This window comes from Aythya fuligula, chromosome 22, assembly GCF_009819795.1.
Source record: "Aythya fuligula isolate bAytFul2 chromosome 22, bAytFul2.pri, whole genome shotgun sequence".
Lineage (NCBI taxonomy): Eukaryota > Metazoa > Chordata > Aves > Anseriformes > Anatidae > Aythya > Aythya fuligula.
In genome coordinates, this window is record NC_045580.1 from 2325853 (window position 1) to 2346650 (window position 20798).

At 53.5% G+C, this 20798-nt stretch overlaps 1 protein-coding gene across 1 annotated transcript in view; it reads left to right on the forward strand.

Moving 5' to 3' along the window:
- Nucleotides 1-238: 238 nt before the first annotated feature.
- The window catches only part of LOC116497816 (protein CEPU-1), a 320106-nt gene continuing 299546 nt past the window's right edge, over nt 239-20798 (forward strand). The window contains exon 1 of the mRNA XM_032201750.1: nt 239-467. Within this exon, the coding sequence (XP_032057641.1) occupies nt 392-467 (76 nt within the window). The 5' untranslated portion in view covers nt 239-391. The remainder of the gene's footprint in view (nt 468-20798) is intronic.

Here is a 20798-nt window from a genome sequence, read left to right on the forward strand (position 1 = left end):
GCGGCGGCTGCGGTGCGGTGCGGGCCGGAGCGGCGGGCACGCAGCGCCTGTCCCTCGCACCTTGCCGCCCCTTCCGACCCCCCTTTCCCTCTTTTTTTCCCCCCCCCTTTTTTTTATTTTTTATTTTTTTCCCTCCCCCCCACCCCGCGGCGCGGATTTTATTTTTTTTCCCGATTTTTTTTTTTTTTTTTTTAATTTTTTAATTCCCCCCCCCCCCCCCCCTCCCTCCCTCCCTCCCTCTCCCCCATCCCCTTTTCCTTCCCCTCTCCCCTTTCCCCCCCAAACCTCCCTGAAATCTGCGCTCCGCTCTGGGAAACGCTGGATTTTTAAACCTCTCCCCGGCAGGCAGTGAGTGGGGAAGGAGGGGGGAGAAACGCAGCCGGCGGTGAACATGGCCCAGGCGAAAATGCAGCACCCCGTCTCTTGGGTGATCTTCGCCGGGATGGCCGCACTCCTCCTCTCCCAAGGTAGGGCTGGGCGGGGATGCTGCGGGGGGTGCAGCCCCGAGGAGCCGGGGGGGACCCCGCGACCCCCCGGCAGCATCGGGGGGAAAGGCTGGGGGAGGGTGAGAAGCCCCCCAAAATAAGGGGGGGGGTCTCCAGCCCGCTGCTAAGTTGCAGGGGTGCGGATGCGGGGCTGCGGGGCGGGGGCATCACCCTCTTCGTGCCCCCTTTGGGGTGTGCTGGGAACTTCTCGGGCACCCCCCCTTAATTTGTGCTTAATTTGTGTTTTATTTCATTTTGGGTGGTGCCAAATGACTCTGCCATCTCCAGCAGCTCAACTTAGTTCCTGCAGGAGCGATGCATCCAACAGGCTGGGGGGTAAAAAGGGGGGTCGGGGCCCCTCTGTGCTGCCCCCCCGCTTTTGCAAGGTCGTCCCAAAAACTCGGTGCAGCCCCGATTCCTGCCTGCCCTGCCCCGGGCTGGGGAGTTGGGGAATTCGGTGTCTGGCGTGTCCCGGGCGAGCTCTGCTGGTCCCCTCCACCCCCTGGGAATGATGCTAAAGGGGGCTTTAAAAAAAAAAAAAAAAAAAAAAAAAAAAAGAGAGAGAGAGAAAACAATAAATAAAAAAAAATATGTTAATATTAAAAAAGCGAGGGGGGAAGGAGGAGACGTGAGCTGGCCCCAGCTGGCCGGCAGTGCTGAGCCTGTCAGCTTGCGTTAGTCTCCTCGCAGCCATCTGGAGGGGCTGTGGGAGCGGGGTTACCCCCGGGGGGGTTGGATGGGGCCGCATCCTGCACCGGGCTGTCCGTGGGGCTGGGGCTGGAAGGGGAAAAGCGGCCGGGGCTGCACGCCTGGTGCTGGGGATGGATGGTCCCGGGGTGCTGGATGCCTTGGGGGATGTTTGCAGGGTGCAGGCAGCCCTGGAGGGGTGTGGGGGGTGTGGGGTCAGCCTGTGCTGCTCCTTTTGCATGAGGAGGGGGGTTGTAGCAGGGGTCAGCCCCCTCTGTGCTGCCCTGCAGCCTGCTGAGGGTCGGGGATGGGGTTTAGGCACCCGCATGCCCAAAGCAGCCCTGCCTGGTCCCCCTCCATCAGCTCCTCTGCTGCGGGGTCCCAGCGGGGCGTGCGGCCCCCATCCACGCGGGGCTGGGGGCTGCTGTGCCCCCCACGGCTTGGGGGGAGATGGGCAGCAGCAGCCCCGCGCTCAAACTTCTCTCTCCTGGGCAGGCTGGGCCCGCTCTTGCGGAGAGCCACCCGTGCCATATCGACCGGCGCGGGCTGCTTAGCATGCACAGCACACGCCGAGGCATTTCTCCTCTTCGCCTTCCTCCCGCTCGCCCTCCTCGAGCTCCCTCCTGCTCCAAGGGTTGCGGCTTCCTTCTCGCGCTGCTGGGCACGGCGCCCCGCTCCCGGGGGGTTCCTGGGGCTGGGAGCCCTGCTCCCCGCTGCTGCCACCTCCGAGCCTGGGTTGTGAGGAGCTGGGGCTCCCCCGGAGGGGTGGCCATCGGTCCTTCCCCCCCCCGCTTTCCCTTGTGCAGAATCCGTGCCTTTTGATGCTTTCTTTTGGCTTCCTTGCAGTCTTATTCTCTGCCTCTGCTCATCTCTCACGCTTCTTCCCTCTGCTTCCATCAAAGCCTGCAGATCAAAAAGTTGATTTTTTTTTTTTTTTTTTTCCTCTCCTTGATTTTTATTCCCCTCAGCAGCAGCAGAGCAGTTGGGGGGGGATGGATGAACGGGCTGCCTCCCCAGGCAAATGTGCTCCGTGCCCCCCTGCGCCCAGCCGTGCCGCGCAGCAGCGATGTGGGTGCCACAAGTCCCTGAGTCACTGCTGGGGTGGGGAGAAGCTGGGAGCTGCGAGCCCTGGGGGGGCCAGGGCAGAACTGGGGGGTGATGGGGAAAACACTGCACAGGGCAGCCCTCAGCAGGGCGAAGTTTGGGTCTTTTTGGGGTAGGGAGGCATTGGGAATGCTGGCTTGTCAGCGCTGCGTGGCTGGGGGGAAGGAGTCCCCCCCTGGGAGGACTTCTTGCGTAACTGTGTGTAAAGGAGCCGTTTGAAGAAAACAAACTTCCCAGCCCAAATAATTGTGCTTTTTAGCAAGAACTTTCAAAGCAGGGTTGGAGAGACCAGGGGCTGTTCAACCCCAAAGGTAATGCATAGGATGGAGTCCTATATGAGAGCGTTGCCGAAGATGAAAGCAGCTGGGTGCTGCTGCTTCTTGAGCCCTTCTGCCAGCCGCAGATCGGCTTGCATTTTTTAACTTTTCTGTCTGGCTGCGTATACAAAAGTGGAACTGTTTTGTGTTGGAAAATGCGAAAATTATCGTTATGCAGGGGAAAAAAAAACTGTTTTGCACAAATCTACTCCAAACAGCTCAAGAGATCTGTGCTGCCCTCTGCAGCAGTTTATCAATACTCCAGGTCATTTACCTTTTTACAGCCAAACAAACAATAAGGAGAGTGGTTGGTGAGGGTGCTTGAGAGTAGAGAGGAGCGTGAAGTGGGGTAATTCATAGGTGCTTGACCATCCGTATTTACGCAAACATCCAAACATCCATAGGTCGGCCAAGTTTTGCAGCTTCCCCGTGCTTTTTTTTATTATTTGGAAAGGTGCCCCTGAAATAGAGACTGGTGGGGGTTGAGTCTTGTAGGTATTTCCAGGAGATCCCCAGGCGTTGGGGAGCAAGCCCCCTTTGGCAGCACAGCTCCCCTTGTCTTTGTGGAGCTCTTCTGCATGATGCAAAGCAGTGGCAATGAGCATCAAAAGTTCAAGGACCCATTGTTTTCTCTTCCCTCTTTCCCTGTTTTAGATTATGGGGATGCTCTAGTGTTTTCCCGGTGTCCCTTGCTCCTAACCACCTGGATTTTTTGAGGATAGGGGTGGGGGCTCGTGCAAAAATCCCACCCCAGCTCCTTGGAGGGGGAAGAGAGAAGAAAACTCCTCGCTCAACCGTGCGGGGAAGGATTAACCAGGCTAAAAGGTCATAGAAGATTTAGCCGGGCCTTTAGCACCAGTAAGCCAAGAATTATGGGAAGTTGATTTCCCAATTAGCATAAAGACCTTATTCTAATAAGCGTGCGCGCTGCAATAGGTATGTAAAATAACAGCATATGTCAACAGCGTATGCTGAGTGCTCCTCATTTGAAAGAAATATTTGCTCCCTCGGTGTGGTGGGGTGGCAGATAACTCATGAGCAGCACCACGGGCTGGGTTTATGTGTGCATGGAGGGCAGGATTTGGCCTCGGGACGTGTCCCTGGGTAGGAGCAGGATTTGGGAGTGCCCTGTTGGGGCTAGAGAGGACTTTTTCTCCGTGGAGGCGGGCAGGAAACCTTCTGGCAGGTCGTGCAAGAAGGTAATTGCACTAATGAATGTGTATAAGAAAAATTGTGTGTATCGACGTCTTTCTGTGAAAACCCGGATTTATTGTTCCCTGGGGGAAATGTTAGCTGTGGCTTCGTTGGTGGTTAACGGTTACCGTGCGGGTCAATAAAAGGCAATATTCACCCCCCAACAGCAGAAGATAGCTATTTAATAGGTAATAACAGCAATAATCAATACCTACATGATTAGATAACCCAGTTATATGCAGTACATAAAAGGAGGGGGATGCGGTTTGGGTACTCCATGGCCTGGTTTTGAGCGTTGCCCAACATCTGTTACTCTTGTTGATTTTAACCGGAGCTGTAAGCAGGTATCCGGCACCCCTGGAAATCAGGCCACCGCATGAGATTAATTGGCACATTTTTAAGACTCAGCAGAGTAAACAGGAACCCAGGCAGACCTTTGCCATGAAAAGGATGCTTTTGAAAGCAGGCTGCACTGCGCAAAACCCTGGGGTGGCACCGGGAGAGCTGGGCTGGCGCTCAGGGGGTCGGTGCAGTTGGTGGGTTTGCAGGTGGGATGCCTCGTGCAGACCTTGTTGCTTGCTGCCTTCTCTCCATGCACAGACACAGATCTCTTCATGCAATGGTGGGCTGGGGAGCAAAGCTGTTTGTGTTGCTTTGCACTGCATATACGGGGAGATTTTATCATTAAAAGAGTTGCAATATATGATGCGATGCCTTCTGGTGCAGTGTGGTGGGGAACACAGCATAGGGTTGGTTCACTCTGTAGCCACAGCAGCATTTAGGAGTCATCGAACAGAGATTGTGTCATGCGAGATGCTGTGCATGAAGCTCTCCTTCTCTGGTGCAGCAACATTTCTGAAGCATCTTTAGGACCATCCCAGCCTGCCCAAACCAGGCTTGTGTAGCCCTCTTGCCCCCAGTTGGCCACACTGGGTTCTCTGAAGGCTGCAACCAGTTTTGGGATGCCCCAAAGGACTCTTTTCCTTATCTCTGTAGGCATTTTGACCATCACAGTAACACCAGCTCATGTTTTTTTCCCTCTGCCTGTTGTGCTAGCCCTGACTCAAGCATGAGACAAGTGCGTTCAGTGTTCCCAGTGTCTGCTTCGTTTATTTTTCTTGCTCCTTTTGCTTAAAAATATCCATATTTGTGGTCCCCCTCCCCAATTTATTTTTTCCCTATGGGGAAAAATGGATCAGTTGACAGATCTGGGTCAAGTCAGCAAGCAGGGCTCGCTGTTTTCTGCAACAAACCGAGGTGGAGGGGGATGGCTCAGCAGCTGCTTCCAGCAACTCGTGGTCAGCCTGGCGAGGTGGGCTCCAGCCCTCCCCACAGCACACAAAGCACCATATGGGGACGTCTTTTTGGCCAGAGGATCAGAAAAAAAGCTCTTCTGCTTTTGTCTTTTCAAACTTCAGAACTGGCAGGAGAGGGCAATGTTTTCTTCTCTTGTTCCCTAGTCCAAGGGGTGCCTAAAAGCAAAGCCCTAAAGAGGATAAATGTGATTTTTTTTCAGTGTTGCTGATAGTACTTTGATGCGCGGTGGCAAATCTCCTGTTACGCGGTGGGACCAAACCGTGATCCGTCTCAGATGTTCATGGCAAAGGCTTGCAGCTGCCTTGGAGCTGCGACTTGGACTTGAGCTCTTGGTTTCAAACAGGGGCCAAGAGGAGCAGGATGCCAGGTTTTGGGATTCTGCGCTGGAAGCCCAAGCCGTGCTGCTGTCTCCCATCATCAGCCAGCATCCTGCACCTCCACACGTGCAGCTTCTCGTGCATTTAGTAGCTTTAATAGGCAAAAAAAATAATAAAAAAGCCCTCCATGAATCATCCCTTGGGACACCCCAACCCTGGGGCCATTCTGCAGGTGCTGCATCCCGCAGGCATCGCACGCCTCGTGCTCCTGGCACCTTGGGAGCTGCAGCTGCAGTAGCCCAGAGTTGCTAGCCCTCTCCCTCTTCCTTCCCGAAGCACACACCTTGCTCTTGGTTAATAATAAATCAGAGGTGCTGCCTTCACCGCTCTCTCTTATCTCCTGCCAAGAAGGATATCATGGATTTTTGATGCGCTTACAGTTAATATGTCCAATGCTGAAAGCTGTTGTAAATTAATTGACCCTTTGACCCCCTCGTCCCGTTGTCTGTTCCCACTAAAGACAGTGTTCGCTTCTTGGCATCCTCCCCCCTTGCTTTCCCTTCCTCTGACTCCTCCACCTCCCACGTGCTGAGCAGAGGAGGCTGGAGAGGCGCGATGCAGCTGAGGACCGTGGCTCCAAGCAGGAGCAAAACCCTTGTTAGTGGGCACCCTATGTGCACTGTTGGGGTTTTTTCCTTTCAAACACTGGGGAGATGCTGATAGGAGCTGGCACGGCTTCTGCACAGCCCGTTCCCCTCCCTGGGTGGCCTAACATAAAGGTGCCAACTTTCCCCTCTTCTTTCTGACCTGTATTTGCTTTGGGAATGGGGTCTTTCCCCCACTCTCCATCACCAAGCGTGGAGAAGCCTTGGTTCAGTTTGGGAAGGAGCCTGGCGCACCCCAAATCCTCCGCCTGTCCTGCCGTGACTCATGGTGGAAAACTACAGCTGCTCAGCAGTAGGAAGCACCACGGGAAAATGTGTAGTACTCGAAATGAAGCAGAGTAGGTTTTTTTTTTTTTTTCCATTCCAAAACAGGGCAATGGCAAATTCCTACTGACAGAAAAATCTGGGAAAGCTGAGGATGGATTTGAAGTATTTTTGTTCCGTTTCTGAGCTTACAGAAGCCGCTGTACAAAGTTGTGAAGTTATTTCAAGCAAAAGAAAAGCAATCTGAAGGCGGTATTCCAGCACTATCAAAAGAGCCTCGAGTCTCGAGCCTTGTCGCATCTTTTATTGTTATTTCTTCAAAACAGATCCTCTGCTAATGTTTTGATTTTTGTCAGAAGCAGCGTTCTTGATTTAAAGACCTGGTTTGAAAGCCAAATCCAGCCCGCCTCGTTGGAAGCCCGACAAGCGCTTGAAGTGCAGCAGGGTTCATTAGTGCCGTAATGTTATCTCGCCCTGTAAGCGTGCCTTTTTTTCCCCCCCCCTCCTCTTTAGGAGGCTGTCTGGTGAACAACGCGAAGTTCCTGGGTTTGTTTGGTTGTTTGCAGGCTTTATTCCCTTTCTGCAGGACAGATGGTATTTAGTGATGGGAGGGTGCCTACACGAGACTTCTTGCGAAGGCAATCCCCAACGCCAGCGCCGGGGTTTTTGATATTGGGCCAAGGAGCAGCGGGGCTGGCTGGCGAGGGGTGGATTTGGGTTTTGCCTGAGTGACATCTCTCTTAATGCAGCCCAGTTTGGAACGATGCTGGCGGGGAGCAGGAGCCACCGGAGGGGCCCGGGCAGCCGAGCTGTCACTGAATGCGACATTAAAAAATTTGTATTATTTATTGTTTACCTTTTTGTGCCGCTTTTCCGCACGTCAACGCTTCCCGTTGTGTGTTTTCAGCTTCAAAACCTGCCGTCACGTTAGCAGCCGGCTCCAAAGCCCCCAAATAATGCATAAACTATGATTATTCCTTCTGATCCACTTGTGTTTATGTAAATGGCGGGAAAAGCGGTTTTCGGCTTATTTCAGCAGCTTAAGGGATTCCTACCAAGCCTATTATTGAAAAATCAGAAAGTGAAAAGCAACTTCTGAGACGACGAATTAGCAAGTCCCTGGCTGCGCCGCCTGCACGGGGCTCTGGGGGCTGCGTTACCCCGGGGAGTTCCCTTGGGATTCGGGACCCTCCTGCAGCAACAGGTTGGGGACAGCCTGGAGGGGTGAGGTTAGCCCAGGAGGAGAGGAACGGGACCCGTGGAGGGGTTTGGGGCTGAAGGTGTGCGGGGGCATCACCCAGATGTGAAACCCACGAGGGGCTGGGTGCCTGTGGCTGCGGGGGATGCAGGATGTGCACGGGGCAGCGTGCTGGGGGGCACCTGTGGGACCCCACCGCGAGCATCCCCACCTTGCACAAACCCTTTTATTCCACCCCAGAAGAGGGGCAGATACTGGGCACACCCCCCTTTAGGGCGCAGATCCCTCCAGCAGCCCTGGTGCCTCTCGTCCCTCCTCTCCTGCTGCTTTCCTTTCCCCGTTCGGTCCCTTTCCCCCTTCCTTATGTTAATTTCCCACCTGAGCACCAAGTACTTTATAAATAGCAAATCTGAAATGAATTTCCTAGCAGCAATCATTATCTCCCTCGACAGCCATTAAACATTCACACAAGCAGAGCAAAATGACAAAGGGGATTGATTTTTACAGTATGTTGGGGGGGGAGGCAGGAGAAAGGAAATATGTTGACAAGGCTTTTTTTTTTCCTTCCCCCTCCTTTCTCCCCTCCCTTCCAGATCCTCTATCTCGAGGAATTTCAAATCACCCCATGACTTTTTTTTTTTTTTTGGAGAACAGGGTGGGAGAGGGCGAAGTTGGGCACAAAAATACAAACCATGGATTTTTATTTCCTTCTTCCCCTTCCTCCCTTCGCCTTTAGCCCCTCGCAAGCCTCGCGTGTGCCTGGCAAGCACCAAGTTAGTTCCGCGGCCCTGGCTGAGATGAATATGTCAGAGCTAATGCCTGCGAAGACGGAGGGGTGGGGTGGGCTGGGGGGGGCCCCATCTCCGCAGCCGCCTCAGCAGAATAAATGTGTTGATGCAATAGTTGGGAGCCGGCGAGCTGCTGCCGTATGAGGCACTGTAGCTGAAAATTTAACTTTGATTTCAATTTTCATATTTGTCAGCAATAATTAGATTCAAGAAATGTTTTTGCCGCTGTTCTAAAATACTAATAAGTAGGAGCCTTTGTAGTATGGCTAATGGAGTCTTTTTTTTCCTAGTGGGCTAGAAAAATTCCATTAAAGGGGAAAGTCATACTGTATTACCCTGCTTCAACATGCATTGACTTCGCCACTATGGTAATGTCTGTGCTGGGAGACAGCGGGGCCCGCTCCCAGCTGCAGAAATGGGGCTGGCATCCCATTTGGGGCTTATAGGGCTTCCTGGGGAGTGATCAGGAGGGAAGATGCTCTTTTTTTGGGGGTTGGGGTGCTCTTTTTGGGGCAGCTGGAGGCTTTCAAAGCACTCATAGGTTACCATATAGGTAGCCTGGCTCTCTTCCTATCAGCTTGCTTCATCTCTTGGTTTTGGTGTTGCAAATCCCCTTGGGATTTTTGAGGTTGGGTCAATTAGGGGTTTCCCCTTGCTGGATCTGCCATGCTCTTCCAAAGGGAAACTGCCTCTTCTCCCTCCTCACCCCTTGTCTTGACTGCTCTATGGATTTCCCCGGTGGCGTGTACCAGATTTTATCCCCGAGCAATGCTGTAAAATAAAGAGTGATTAAATTTGCTGGCGATATGCACAGCAAATGGGGGAAGCTCTAAGTTGTGTCATTCTCAAGTTACTTCAGCCTATTAAGCAAACAAAAGCACTTGTGGAGTGAGAAATGAAAATGGCCAACACGGCCCGATTAATCCTGGATGTACAATTCCATTAATAAGTCAGCTTTTAATAGTGGCTCTTTCCAGGAGCTGCTGGGACCAAGAATTGATGTATTCGCTGTAATTGTATTGCAACTAATAGGATATGAAGAAAATTGTATGGAGAACCTGTTCTTTCGCCACCGTTTTCCAATCAGCTGAAATAATGCCTTCCTCTGGAAGAGCCCAGCGAGGTAATGATACTTAAATCTAAATAGGAACGGGTGTTTTGCATTCTGGTGCAGGTGGTTTGGGCTGGGTGATGGAGTGTGGATGCTGGGAGCCTCCAGGCGGATTTTCTGGGTGCCCTGGCACGGGGCTGCCCCCCGGCATCTCCCCCAGCGCCTTTTGTTCCTTGCGTGGCAGCGAGAGGGGCCTTCGCTCCGCGGAGTCGATGCGGTTCATTGGGAGAGTTCATTAAGGAGCCCGAAGCCCTCACTCAATTCATCCTGTGTATTTATTCAGCTCCTGGATAAATAGGCTGGGCTCGGCGCTCCGGGGGCGCTGACACGCTGCTGGTTCTCATTTTGCGCCGAGCTCCTGCGGTCGCACCCGTGCCCAGCTCACCTCCCGCAGCCTGGGGAGCATGCACGGCATCGTGGCGCAGCATCCCCTGGGCATTTGGGGAGGATTTGGGTTTTTATTGCTGAGCATCCCGCCGAGGGCTCTCGCAGTAGCGATGCGGCTAGCGGGAGCGTGGCACTGCTGCTCCTGCAGCGCTGCAAAACCTGGACAGGCTGAGTGCATCCCAGCAAACACACAGCAGTGCCCCGGGACGCAGGGCCCCAAAATTTCTGTGCAATTGCAGAATAATGTGCGTTAAAGCAAATGAAACATTAAGCTAGGAGCTGGCTGCTTGAGAACCAGGCAGCCGCTGATTATTGCAGCCGTTCCCCTGCTAATGGGCTGGGGAATTTGGAGGAGTTCGCAGCCGCCACTTGTCTGTGCATCACTGCCGGTCACTGGTTCGGGGCTGTTTGTTTTTCCCTCTTCCTCCCTATTTGTATGCACGCTCTGACCCTTCTTTGGTAGCAGGCTAGAGAGTAAATATAAAAGGGGAGTGAAAAAAAAAAAAAAAAAAAAAGCCAAGGCACAGTTCAGCTTAAATCCCCAAGGAAACAGATGCAATTGCCTTACAGAAATGGCTCCAATAAGGCCAGAAAGGAATATTGCTTTTATAGCTTTTGGGATATAAAACATTTAGGAAATGTGATTGACTGGCAGGGCCTAATTTATCATTTACCCATTTCCCTCTCTCCATCCTCGTATCCACCCAAACACAGAAGTGTGCTCAGATGGCCTCGCTTTTCCCTTTTGGTGTCTCTCCTGCACGTAGCACATGTGCAAACCCACATTTCCTTGCACGCTGACGTGTGCACACGTGGGCACACATCCCTCTGTGCTCCTGGCTCCTTGTCCCTCTGCCTGTGTCATGGATTTATCATCATTCTGCTAAGCACTAGAACTCCTGTGGCTATTTATAATTAATGCTCAGAAACCTGCCAATCCATTTAATGACACTAGGAGGTCATGGCCTCCCTTATAGCTTCCCATTAATCATCATTAGAACAGTTCTGGGTTTTTTACATTCTTTTTAAATGTTAATTCACCTTTATAATGCTCCTTTCAGCTATGACTGTAAAGGGAGACTCTGCAGTTACTCCAGACTGTCTTGCAAGTGTGTGCAGGTGAAAGGCGCAGTGGGACAATTGCACTTGATAAAGTCTTTTGGATGTCTCCCGCTGGAATGAATTACACTCACAAACTCTGCGAGATGGGATTTCTTCACTGCCCTCTGCTGCCTGCTCCTCGCAGTGATGCTGGCACAGCTCCCTCCCTTGTGTCTCCATCTCTCGGGTACCACCGAGCCCGTTGTGATCCCTCCCCAGCCGCAGAGCCCCGCGCACCGTGGGGGAACGAGCAGCGACGAGGTCCCGGAGGGGAGTTGCCAGCTTGTTGCTGCTCGTGCTCCGTCCCAGCTCATCCATGCTGACACGGAGCTTGCTCAGCGCCGGGGGCTTTGCTAGGCAGCTGTGGTTGCATTTGGGCAGGTCTTTGCTGGGCGACTTTGGTTTTGGCTGGTCCACAGCCTGGTTTCATGGGGTTGTGGTTGCGGTGGCCACTTGGCACCTTGTGGAGCATCGCACTCATCCATCCCAAAGCTTAAGAGCCAACGCAGAGAGCAGGAGGCACGGTGCTGTGTGGTGGTGAGCCCGTTTTTCCTGCTGCCCCCTGGAAATGGGAAGCCCTGAGCCCTTTCCCCGTGTCCCAAACCCCCCTGTCACTGTCACAGCCCCCCGGTGCTCCGGGAGCTGACACAGTGGCACAGCAGAGGGGCCGTAAGAGAGATGTCAAGCGGCAGCTTGGAGGAGTGAAAGCTCTGGGTGCAATCTGGGAGCTTTTGGCAAACAACAGCTCTCACACAGCCCTCTCTTGGCTTGCTGCTGGAAGCCGTCGTCCCCTGTCTGAAGCCAATCTGTGCTTGCCAGTAACGGGACCGGCTCTGAAGGGGTGCGTGTCTGACCCAGGTTCCAGCTCTGATGCTCTCAGGAGGGGTCCCGGTGTGATGGGGCACGGCTTCGCAGCCCAGGCTCACTTCAGATGCAACAAAACCTTTGTGCAGCAGTGGAGACATCCCTGATGGAGCTCCTGGAGACGTTCCCCAGCCCTGGATGCCAAGCACCCCTTGGCACACTCCGTGACCACCCCCTGCGCAGCAGGATGGGGCGAAGCACCCCCAGCACCACCCATGGGTGCCCCTGGCAGGGTTGGGGAGGCACCACAGCCCCTCGCAGGCTTGGCTGGGTGCAGCTTTGTGCTGGCCTCGCTGCTGGCAGGCTGAGGGCTGCTGCTGCTCCCCCGAGGAGCCCTGGTCCTGACGGGAGCTGAGCCCGGCCCCGCTTCTCTGAGTAAATACGCCAGCAGCATTTGGCTTAATGAACTGTGGCTTTTAATAAATGGCTCTTATCTTGCTGAAGTGCTGCTAAATTGTCAGGATTTAAAATTAGCCTAATAGATTTGCGGGCGATGTTTTATTCACTGGTTAGTTGGAAAAAGACAGAGGGAGAGGGGGGAGAGAGATGGCTCCACCCAGCTCTCCCTGAATTATACAAGAGTTATTTATTTGTTTGGGCCGAAGGGGAAATGTTCTGGATTAATGTGCGATGCCTCGGCACCTGACTTAATGAGAATTTAGAGACCTATCCCAAACTGATAGTCTCCAATTAATCACTCGGTGGCCCCTCTGCTCGCCTGTCCCTGGAATGTATTTTTCACACTGGGGTTGGGTTGTGGCACCCACTGCTGCCTGCTGGGTGGTGCGGCTCTGTTTCCTTTGGCTGGGAGGATTTTGGGTGCTGTGGCTTCCAGGACCACTTCTTGCAGGTTCAGTCCATGTTGAAGAAGAGCCCGTATGGCCGTATGGATTTGGGTGCTCTTGGAGCAAAGTCGACCTCATCTTAGCGCAGCTTCTGATGTGTCCCATGAACTCAGGCAAGTTTCTGTGAGCCTTTATGCCTTTTGGCAACGTGGAGCCAGTTATGATCCTGTTGACAGTTTGGAGACATATGGAGGATCAGGACAGAAGAGTGTTTCATAATGGAGTAATATGGGATCTGGTCGGGATGAAGGATGCCAGGGAAATGTCAATCACTATCATTATCCTAACAAACTGCTGTACCTGCTGAGATAATAATAATATTAAGCAATTATATAGCACCTAACAAGCTCAAACAGCACAGACGGCAGCTAATTAAATCTCCCAAGACTTCCTCTGGGTGGGTGTTTTCCTAAAAGCGTGGCCCGGCTTCCGCACACAGTGTTTTGTGTGACGCTGGGTACGCTTCTGCCCCATTTTACAGGTAGGGAAAGTGGAGGAAGAGATCAGCCCTGCTGGAAAGCCTCGGCAGGGGCGAGCTGGGGCTCACAGCTCGGTCAGCAGGCAGTCGTGGCATGGCGTTGTGCTGGCTCTGCTTGCAGGAGCCCCATGTGGCCTTGGCTACATGACCCAGGTTGCCAAAGGTGCTTGGATGCTGCGTGCCTGGGTGTGCTCTCTGCTTGTGCTTCATTAAATTGGGGAGTTCAGGTGCTGGGCATCACACTGAAAATACAGCCAGCATCCCTCGATGGTACAGACGCTTTGCAGGGCTGGATGGGGAGTGCTGCATTTTGTCCCAGGTGCTGTCACTTCCCCCTTGGTTCATCCTGCCCCTGCCCAACCTGCATCCCTCTTGCCCTTAGAGAGCTTTGCGGCGCATAACACTTCCCTGCGAGCATCCCAGGCTGGGCTGGGGCATCCGAGCTCGCAGCAGTCGAAAGGAAGGCTTTCAACTTGTCCCCGCTCGTGCTCTTTTCCCCTTGCCCTTTCTGCAGAGCAGCGGGGGGAACGGCGCGTGGCCGCTCGCGCCCAGCCGCGATGCTCGACCCTGCGCGGCGAGGCAGCGGCCTCCCCGTGACTTTGGGAAGGTCAGCGTTTGTGTCTGAAGTGGGGCCGGCAGTGGCAGCGCGTGATGCACGGTGTCAGCCATAAAGGAAATATTGTATATAAAAGATAAGTTCCTGCCTTTCTTGTGGCAGTGGAACAAGGCGCCGGGTTCATTTCGCATTCATAAAGTCTTGCTGTGGAAACGCCTTTAAGTACTGCTGAGGGAGACTTGAAGGAGCGTGTTTGAGAGTCAAATGCACATCTCCTTGGGCTCTCCTTTCATCTGCTTTAAAAAACACAATCTCTTTTTTTTAATCTTTTTTTTTTTCCCCCTCTGTAAAAATACTAATCTTCTCCAACAGCAGCAGACACCCAGGGTGCAGGCGCTCAGCAATTAGTTCGGCGAACAGAACGAGCGGGGAGCGGAGGGAAGGGGAGGCTCAGCCGAGTGCAGGGGGGGGGGGAGGATGGCGAAACGCAGCCCGCTAATTAGGAGGTGCTCAGGGATGTGGGGCAGGGAGGAGGAAGGAGGACCTGGCAGGGAATTAGGGTCGTGGTTTGGATGGGAAACCAAGTGGCGAAGGTGCCCAGGGAGGATGAGGGGTGGATGAAGCCCCAGTGGGAGCAGTTGGCTGAGTCCTCTCTTGGCTGATATGGGAGAGGAGCAAACATCCCCCATGAGCTGGGCTTTCCCAGCAGGGATTCGTCACCTCGGGCTCAGCGTGGGTGTGGAAACCCCACGGGTGGCTCCTGTTGTCATCGAGGGAGCTGCTCCTTCTGGCTGGGCTTGGGAGCACGGGGAGAGGGGGCGGCACGCGGTGCTGTCAGCACCCGACCTTCCTCCTCCTGCCAGGAGCCAGCTTCAGTGTGGGATGGGCAGAAGTGCAGCTCAGCCTTTTTGTTTTTTTGGCTGAAACTTTTCCTGTCCTTGAAATCTCTTCTCCTCCGCTCTTCACTTGAGGGAAGGGAATTTATTGCAATGAAATATGTTGTCTTGTGGCTTTTTATGAAAACAGCACATGTCACTGCCCCTATTTCCTGGAGCCAAAGGATGTGGCTGGGTTTCAAAAAGAAAAGGGCTGGATGATTTCATTATTGCTAACAACTGTTCCCACAAAGATAAGGACAGTCTAATCACATTCCCTGTGCAGAAGTGCCAAGGGAACCAAAAGGGTACGTTTCCATTTGATTTTTCCGGGTTGTCTTCTGCGGTTTGGTTGCCTCCAGTGCCTCGTGGTGCCAGAAGCAGGCTGCAGGGCTGTTGTCGTGGGGGGGACAGCACAGCCAGCAGGGTGCTGGTGTCCCAGAGCAGAGATGCTCCAACTCAACACGTGGCTTTATTTTGCTAATTGTATGTGATGAGGAAGGGCTTGAGCTCTGTTGCCCCAAATGCCTTGAGCATACCCGCTGTGACTTGTGCTGCCAAGAGGAGATGTTTGCCCCAGCCCAATGTGGGTACAACCAGTTTGGGTACAACCTGGGGGAAAGGGGAGGGCAGGGTGGGCACAGAGAGGTGCTGGGGGCAGATTTTGGCCCCATGTCATTGAATCGTAGAATGGCTTGGGTTGGAAGGGACCTTAAGGTTCATCCAACCAACGTTGCGTTGAGGGAGGGAGCTCTCCAGGCTTTGATTTGCCTCGTAGTGAGAGATAACATTGTCGTCTCCATCCTTTAATGATCTGAGGATGTATTTCACATCAATTGATCTATCTCCGTAGCCCTGATTCTGCGCTCCCGCTGCCAGGGTTTGGAGAAACCCATTGAAGTCAGTGCTGTAAAACCGGGGCGAGCGGGGAGGGGATGAAGTAACGCTGCCTTCCTCCTCCTCCTCCTCGCCCTGTTTGCATGCCCTTGGCACTTCGTGCTCCGCAGGGGCTCCCGTTAGCACCGTCGGCGAGGAGCCGCGTTCGGCGAGCAGAGCGTGGCTCTCCCTCTGGGAGCACGGGGTCACTGCTTCGGGTCCCAGCAGCGACCACCCAAAGAGAAAAGATGACTTATAATTACATTCATAATTGAAAGTGATTAATGGTAGCAAAAGAACTTCAAGCGATTTCTTGTAATTAAATACTAATTTTAATTCCTTTGCAGTGCTGAGCACCATGTTTGCTTTACTGGCGATATTTATGGCTGCGCCTTAGCATGTATTTTTAAGATGTTAAACTGTGCAGAGTGATTAACATTTTTTGTAACCGGGTAAACAAGTAAATATCAATTAATTTGTTTACTTTGTGCCTGTAATTAGCAATTACTATTTCATATTTTTGAGTATCTCCATTCTTGAGGATTTGTGGCTTTGAGTGAAACCAGGGAAACCTTTGGTGCAAAGTCGGGGGAGACCTGGCCTCTGCTCCGGGTTGCTGTAGCTGGAAAAAAAAAAAAGAAGGAAAAGGAGGTAGGGAAAGGAGGCAACACATCTGCAGGGGCTCGGGCTGGGAGAGGGCTCTGGGGAAGAGCTTTGAGCCTGGGCATGGAGCTGCCAGCGCTCTGGAGAGCCGCGGTGCCCTGCTCCGACTCTCAGCACCACGGGGCGCGGGTCTGTTCATGGCACGGAGCCTCCACGCGGCTTCTTTCCAAGCACTGCGAGGTGTAGGTGTGCTCGTGCCCTTCCCGTGCCTTGACAAAGTTGTTTTCAGATGAGCTGGGCTGGGAATCACTTCCCTGAGAACTCGGTCCTGCTCGCATAGCAACACACCGGGCCAGAAAGCACTTGATGGAAATCGTGTCTTTTCCTCACCGGTTCCTTGATTCCTTGCTAATGCTTTTCATTCCCTCTTGCTGCTTGAGAGAACTGATCGTCTGATTAAATTAAGACAGACACAAAAGCAGCTGGCCTGCCAAAGCCTAGGATTTTATTAAAAATAATATTGTTTACAGAGTTCTCTCCTTTTATGGCGCATATAAAACAGCGTGTTCCGCCCGAGCAGCCGGCAGGCTCGCCGCAATTTACCCAGGAAGAGGAAAGAGATGGAAAGACATTAAACCTTGTCTTGATGGAGAACAGGGAGGGCATGGAGGAGAGGGAGGTTGGGGAGAAGAGGCAGAGCGCATCTGTGAGAGCTAATGAGAGGGAAGGGAAGACGAGGAAGGAAGCGGCGGAGAGCCAGGATGGTTCCCTGCTCCCCGCCTCTCCTTCGCCCCTCACGTACCTGTGCCGGAATGAAGCACTGAAATGGGGAGAGGGTGTGGAAGGGAGGAGATAAAGCAGGTCAGAGAGCCTCCAAAGCCTCCACTTGTGTGGGGAGGAGAGATGTTTGCTCTCCTCGTGGTATTTGTGACCCTCCCTTGGCTCCCGTGAGGGCTTAGCGGTGTTGGTGCTTTTCAAGCCCTCGGGCAGCGGGTGCTGGGAGCACTGCTCCTCTTTGCCCGGCACACCAGCATCTCCCCAAAGAGCCCCCCTGGCTCCTACATCATATATTTGTGAGTTTGCTCTCCAAGGGTCTGCCAGGGGCACAGGGAGGGTGTGCTGCTCATGGCACAGGGGGCTGGCGGCAAGGCGAGGGGGCACGAAGGGCTTGCTCCAAGGTCGCTGAAGCATCTCGGGACAGCTCCGAAACTTGAACCAGAGCCCACGCCTCCCACACACCCACGTGCTGGATAAAAGGGGTTCGTGGCTCGTTTTGGGAGGCATGGGGAGGGGAGGGATGTGAGGAGGAGCCTTGCTAACACCCCGCCGCAGGAGCGCCCTGCCTCTGCTCGGCTTTCGCTTTTCTTTCTGTGTCTTCTGTTTGTTTGTTTGTTTGATTCGGTTCCAAATAATTAATTGTAAAAACCCGTGGCGAATGGTTTGAATGAAGGATGGATGGGTACTTTAATTAACTTGTGAAAGGATTATACACTTATGTTTTCAGTCTCCCTGACCCCAGCTGAAGTAACAAGGCTGGAACGTCCCCGCCAAGATCAGAGCGTGCTGGGGAGGGGGCACGGGCTGGGGCTGGCAGAGCCCCTTGGGCCACGCTGGGAAGGTGTGATTGGGACATTAGCACATGGGGGCCACTCTTCCCCCTTTCAGGATGGGTTTCCAGGTCCATTGGGACCCCAGGAGAAGGATTTCCCACCCCGCTTCCGTGGTGTGCTGAGCCCCGGTGTGCTGGCTCCACCGCGTGCTGGTTTTGGCACCTCCAAGGGGTCGGGTGCAGGTGAGGGAGGTGTCCCCGAGTTGTGCAGAGATTTCAGGGGTTGAGTTGATCTGAGCAACTTTTTGGGCTAATATATAGGAAATTTGGATGGAACCTGAGCGATCTGCCCTTTGTTTTTAAGATAGTGATCCTACAAGCTTCTGGTGTCTTGCGTGAGAAGCGATGCTGCCTGCCTTCTGCCCCAGACCAGGCAAATTTCAGTCCCTGAGGCTGGTTGGGAGCGAACTCAGCCTGCCTGTCTCGGGGAGCTGAAAGCACGGGGCAAGGCACTGCGGGGTTGCCAGGAGAAGGGGGATCACGAGATGGAAGAGGGGTCTTGGTGGCGGCCCCCAGTGGATCCTTGTTAGCTCACAGGCACGAGGTGGATGTCAAATCCTGGATCGATTCCTCCCTCTGAAGACAGGGAAAGGTTTGGGGCTATAGCAACCGGCGCCGCAGCCTTTGCAGCTCAGCACCTTGCTGCCTTGTTTGTGGCTTGCGTCTGAAGAATTGCTGAGTAAGAAGCAGAGAAAACCTCTGAAGAAAAATGCCGAGCTCCCTCCATCCTCCTGGCATCTCCACGTGCTGTCCCAGCAGCCCGTCCCCAACGCTGGCTCCTTCCGATGGCATGCCAGCTTCTCAGGATGCTGCCGTGGGGTGCCTGGTGCCTCCTGCGTGGATGTTTTCATGAGCAAACCAAACTGGGAGCCGATTCCAGCAGGAATAGCGAGGGAGCGGGGCTTGCAGCTCCACCGCTGTATGGTGCTGGGTCGAGTCCTCCTCCACATGAGTCAAAAGGGCTTTGAATACCTCCGGGAGGGAGGGGATGAAGCTTGCATCGTGCCACTGAGTCACCCAGCAATTTTCTGTCCCCCCCAGTGCCCGGCAGAGCAAAACTCTCCAGGTGGGAGCCTCGGCACCGCCGCTCCAAGCAGGGCTGATTGGGCTGCGGCTCTCATGGAAAATGTATGAGCAGAAATGAATTTCTGTGCTGTATGTTGGATCAAAAGCTGTTTTGACTCTAAACAAGGCCTTTTTGGCCTTCCTTCAGTAGTGGTATGTGCCCCCGGAATCCTCCTCACTTATCGGTCCCTCGGCAAGCTGCTCTGTTTGATTGCTGATCTGCCTTATTATGTTTTTAAATGCGCTTTAATATTTTAAGTTTAGTGGCTTTTTTTTTTTTTTTTTTTTTCTCAGGCCAAATTCCAGCTTCTGAAGTGCCGTACCTCTCTCCCACTTCAATGGGAGCCTTTCACATTTATCCCAAGGCATAACATGGTCCTTACAGTGTTTGAAACGAGATGCGCTGATTAGAGCATCGCTCGGCTGCCGCTGTCGCTGTGCTCCTCAAAGGACAGCTCCAAGAGGGGGCTGGAAGTTGGAGCTGGGAGCATTTCGGCACTCAGCACGCCTTTTGCTGGGGCATCATGCTTGTTGGAGTTGTCTTTGAGTGACCTGGAAGCAGATGTTGGCTTGTAGGGTCATGAAGCGCCTTGGTGGGGTCAATGGGGTTGGTGGAAGGTCTGAGATGGGTCTGTGGGTCACGCCTGTGGGTATGTGCGGGGAGGTGAACACACAGGGTCAATCTGAGTTCTTGCCTTTGCCTTGTTTTGTGGTTGTTGTTGTTGTGTATGTGCTTGTTTTCTTTTTAGCTAGAATGGTGAAATACCCGAGGAAGTTGTTAAAAGATTGTTGCACCTGATATCTGAGGCTGAGAGTGCCTCTGGCCAGGAATTCAGTATTTTTAGTTCTTGCTGAAGCCAGCAACAACCTCAAATCTGTTACACATCCTTGAAGGTGCTCAGCACCCATTGCAGCAGGGTGCAAGCCTTGCACGGTGCTGTCTGATCGATGCCAGGGAGGGACCTGAGTGCTGCGGGGAGCGCGGTCAGGCTGCTGCTCTGATCCTAATCGCTCCTTGGAGAGAGCTCCCTTTGTGGAAAAAGAGCCAAGCATTTCGTTACGGGAATTCCTTTGCTTGTTTTGAGCTTTTCCCTCAAACCTCAAGGTCTTGGGGAAATCGTACGTGCCATAGGGAGGACGAGTGAGGGATGGGACAGATGCTGCTGCTGAGAGTTTGTGCTGCTGGTCCCTGCGAGAGGTGCCTGGAGGCACAGGATCCATGCGGGGCTTGGCAGAGGATCAGCCACAAGTCCTGGCAGTGACACGTTGTGCTCTTAGAAATGTCTTTCGTTCTCTAAATGCTTTCTGCCAGAGGAGAAAACTTCAGGATGGCAGCGTCGGGTGGTGGTGGGTTGTCTGGAGGGCAGGGCTGTGCCCAGAGCTCTGCCCTGGCTTGCTTTGGGCAGGTGGGATCAGAGCCGGCTTGGAGCTGGGTACCTACCCACCACAGTACCCCCTGAGCCTTTAAACCTTTCCAAAATGGATAAAAGGCCATCCACACCCTGAAATGAAGCCTTGAAATGAGGGTGGCTTCAGTTTGCAAAGATGGTCAGAAAACCTGGTGTGATGGGGTGGCCTTGGGAGCCGTGCCGTGCCTTGGTTGATGTCTACAACCCAGCTGTCGGTTTTGGCCAAGCCTTTTCAGTGCTCCCCTTTCCAGGGCCCTTGAGTGGTGTGAGAGAGGGGACAAATGAGTAACAGGATGGTGACCTAAGATGCTGTGAGCTCCTAGGGTGAGTTTTTAGGCAGAGCCCCTGTTAGTACTCGAACAGCAGCGGCACCGTGCCCAAATACCCACAGTGGGGGTGTCGGGCTGGGGGCGGGCAGGGAGGAGAGGCAGTGATAACTCTATCCAGTGAAGCAGGTTGTCCCTGGAAATAGAACATGAATAAGTAATCCGGATAAATAATGGAGCTGTCTGAACTGTAACAATAAAGAATAAAAGTGCTGAGTGTGGCTTGCGGTGATTTGTGGGGTCACGCTGTCTGGACGGAGGCGCCTGTGCTCCCGCTGGTGAGCAGGTGCTTGGGGACGGAGCTCATCGGCGTCGCGGAGATTGCTGCTTGTCCGGCGGGTGGTTGCGTGCCAGAGG